The sequence below is a fragment of the Notolabrus celidotus genome, unplaced genomic scaffold (assembly GCF_009762535.1).
Source record: "Notolabrus celidotus isolate fNotCel1 unplaced genomic scaffold, fNotCel1.pri scaffold_198_arrow_ctg1, whole genome shotgun sequence".
Taxonomy (NCBI): domain Eukaryota; kingdom Metazoa; phylum Chordata; class Actinopteri; order Labriformes; family Labridae; genus Notolabrus; species Notolabrus celidotus.
Genome location: NW_023260055.1, coordinates 9127 through 12983, shown reverse-complemented (window position 1 = coordinate 12983; position 3857 = coordinate 9127). Strand labels below are relative to the sequence as shown.

At 42.3% G+C, this 3857-nt stretch overlaps 1 protein-coding gene across 1 annotated transcript; it reads left to right on the top strand.

Annotated features, from left to right (window-relative positions):
* Nucleotides 1-536: 536 nt before the first annotated feature.
* LOC117809007 (acylphosphatase-2-like) lies at nt 537-2646 on the top strand. Its single transcript, XM_034678669.1, has 4 exons — nt 537-747; nt 1486-1502; nt 1642-1751; nt 2126-2646. Exons 1-4 carry the CDS (start codon nt 642-644, stop codon nt 2238-2240), a joined length of 348 nt encoding a protein of 115 aa, XP_034534560.1. The 5' UTR covers nt 537-641; the 3' UTR covers nt 2241-2646.
* The last annotated feature ends 1211 nt before the right edge of the window (nt 2647-3857 follow it).

Below are 3857 nucleotides of genomic sequence, written 5' to 3'. Positions count from 1 at the left end.
TTTGTATTACTCATTAGTTCTGAAGTTATTAAAATATGAGTTTTGCATCATTTACTCTGTCTCTTGTTATGACCTCTGTCTATAGACTCTGCTTCAGAGTCAAAGGGGTTATTCGTTGATGTTTCCAAGGGAACGTCTGAGGGTCTGAATAAACATTGATTTTGATTTTGTCATTGTGTCAACAGCCAGAGGTAAAATAAACTCCTTTCAGTGAAATGATTTAATATGAGGAGTGAGCTCTGTTATTGCTCCTCCTTCTTCTAACTGTTGCTATGAATGAAGTGTTCCACACAGCTGAGGGATTAGTAAGAGGTAATAGAAATAAAAAACACCAGCCTGATGAGAAACTCTTAAAACGATGGACACAACACAAACTAAATGACTGTCTTTTATTTTGGCAGGCAAAGACAGGAAGTGTTCTTGGTTTCCACTGAAAACTAGATTAACTTAAAATAAATCATTTTTAAATGGTTTTCCTTTTTTCAGATCAGGCTCTGTGTCAGGAAGGCAGGGGCTTTTATTCTGAAAACTGTGGCTGTGGTTAAATCAGGGCTCTTATTCTGGCAGGCGTATCAGATATCAGAGATTAAAATAAACTCTGAGTTTCAGACCGACAGACGAAGGGTTCGTGGTTCAGAGACATGATTCTGTTTACTTCCTGTGTGCTTTTATTGTGTCTCTTCAAAATCGTCATGTCGGGAAACAAACTGACTTCAGTCGATTTCGAGATCTTTGGGAACGTGCAGGGTAAGTGTGTGTGTGTGTGTGCGTGTGTGTTTGATTATGTGTGTGTGTGTGTGTGTGTGTGTGTGTGTGTGTGCGTGTGTTTGATTATGTGTGTGTGTGGGCATGTGTTTGTGTATGTGTGGGCGTGTGTGTGTAAGTAAGTGTGTTTGTGTGTTTGTGGGCGTGTGTTAGTCAGTGTGTCTGTGTGTGTGTGTGTGGGCATGTGTTTGTGTATGTGTGGGCGTGTGTGTTTAAGTAAGTGTGTTTGTGTATTTGTGGGCGTGTGTGTAAGTCAGTGTGTGTGTGTGTGTGGGCATGTGTTTGTGTATTTGTGGGCGTGTGTGTAAGTCAGTGTGTGTGTTTGTGTGTACGTAAGTGTGTTTGATTATGTGTGTGTGTGGGCATGTGTGTGTTTTTGTTTATGTGTATGTGTTTTGTGTGTGTGTGTGTGTGTGTGTGTGTGTGTGTGTGTGTGTGTGTTTGATTATGTGTGTGTGTGGGCATGTGTTTGTGTATGTGTGGGCGTGTGTGTAAGTCAGTGTGTGTGTGTGTGTGTGTGTGTGTGTACGTAAGTGTGTTTGTTTATGTGTGTGTGTGGGCATGTGTGTGTTTTTGTTTATGTGTATGTGTTTGTGTTTTTTGTGTGTGTGTGTGTGTGTGTGTGTGTGTGTGTGTGTGAGAGAGAGAGAGAGAAAGAGAAGTGTAGTAAATAAACTGTTTATTCTGTAAATATTTAAAATTTAAGTTTGTCTGTTTCAGGGGTCTGCTTTAGAATGGTGAGTTTACACACACACACACTCACTCACACACAAACACACACACACTCACACACTCACACACACACTTAGTCACACACACACACACACACACACACACACACGTTTGGACCGTTGACAGATGGAGGGTGTTTCTCAGTACACAGAGGATCAGGGTCGTTCTCTGGGTCTGAGCGGTTGGGTGAAAAACACCAAGAAAGGAACCGTGATTGGGCAAATCCAGGGACCCCCAGACCGGGTCCACGACATGTGAGTCCAACCTGACCAATCAGAGAGCACTCACCTCCACACATCGACCAATCAGAGAACACTCACCTCCTACCATTAACCAATCAGAGATTGGACAGATTTGGTTCATGATCAGGGTCCAGCATAATAAATATATTCTTCACTTAGAGCATTGGTTAAAACCTGGTCTCACCTGTCATGACCTAGTCTAACCTGACCCTGTTTAGAGGGACTCTGTCTCTTTTTCGTAGGCACTGGTTATCTTGTAGCCTTACCTGTTAAGATCTGGTCCCATCTGGTTTTGTTTGGAGATGCTGGATCTCTCGTAGCCTTACCTCTTAGGATCTGGTCTCACCTGGTCTTGGTCTGATGTGTATTCTTTGTGTGTTTTTCAGGAAACTCTGGCTGCAGACTGTCGGCAGTCCGAGCTCTCGGATCGACAGGGCCGTCTTCTCAAACCAAAGAGACGTCACCGACCTTGAGATCCACGGATTCTCAACCCGCTACTGAGCATGCTCAGTGATCTCCCCGTTCTCTGAGCGGTCACAGCAGCAGAATAAATCCCTTCGGTCCTCTGAGGACAATAAATTCACATACCGGTCCACAGAGACCCCTTCACAGTCCTCTGAAGACAATAAATCCACAAACTGGTCCACAGAGACCCCTTCACAGTCCTCTGAAGACAATAAATCCACAAACTGGTCCACAGAGACCCCTTCACAGTCCTCTGAAGACAATAAATCCACAAACTGGTCCACAGAGACCCCTTCACAGTCCACTGAAGACAATAAATCCAAAAACTGGTCCACAGAGACCCCTTCACAGTCCTCTGAAGACAATAAATCCAAAAACTGGTCCACAGAGACCCCTTCACAGTCCACTGAAGACAATAAATCCAAAAACTGGTCCACAGAGACCCCTTCACAGTCCACTGAAGACAATAAATCCAAAAACTGGTCCACAGAGACCCCTTCACAGTCCTCTTTATTTCTATCTATTTAAATCATCGGGTAAATGCTCCTGCAGCGTCTGTGGTTAAAATGAGGACACATATATACACATAAGACACATATATACACACAAGACACATATATACACACAAGACACATATATACACACAAGACACATATATACACACAAGACACATATACACACAGGACACATATATACACACAAGACACATATATACACACAGGACACATATACACACAAGACACATATATACACACAGGACACATATATACACACAAGACACATATATACACACAAGACACATATATACACACAAGACACACATATACACACAAGACACATATATACACACAAGACACATATATACACACAAGACACATATATACACACAAGACACACATATACACACAAGACACATATATACACACAAGACACATATATACACACAAGACACATATATACACACAAGACACACATATACACACAAGACACATATATACACACAAGACACATATATACACACAAGACGCATATATACACACAAAACACACATATACACACAAGACACATATATACACACAGGACACATATATACACACAAGACACATATATACACACAAGACACATATATACACACAAGACACATATATACACACAAGACACATATATACACACAAGACACATATATACACACAGGACACATATATACACACAAGACACATATATACACACAAGACACATATATACACACAAGACGCATATATACACACAAAACACACATATACACACAAGACACATATATACACACAGGACACATTAATAAGGTATGGTAGGGTTAGGTAAGGTAAGGTAGGGTAAGGTAAGGTAAGGCAGGGTTAAGTAGGGTTAGGCAGGGCTTAGGTAGGGTTAGGTAGGGTTAGGTAGGGTAAGGTAAGGTGGGGTTAGGCAGGGTAAGGTAGGGTAGGGTTAGGTAGGGTAAGGTAGGGTTAGGCAGGGATAGGCAGGGTTAGGTAGGGTTAGGTAGGGTTAGGTAAGGTTAGGCAGGGATAGGCAGGGTTAGGCAGGGTTAGGTAGGGTTAGGTAGGGTTAGGTAAGGTAAGGCAGGGTTAGGCAGAGATAGGCAGGGTTAGGTAGGGTTAGGTAGGGTTAGTTAAG

Bases quoted from the DNA above. Each gene is read 5' to 3' on its own strand.
- LOC117809007 (XM_034678669.1), top strand. From the start codon at position 642: ATGATTCTGTTTACTTCCTGTGTGCTTTTATTGTGTCTCTTCAAAATC. The intron at 1,752-2,125 runs GTGAGTCCAACC...TGTGTTTTTCAG, and splicing joins CCAGACCGGGTCCACGACAT to GAAACTCTGGCTGCAGACTG.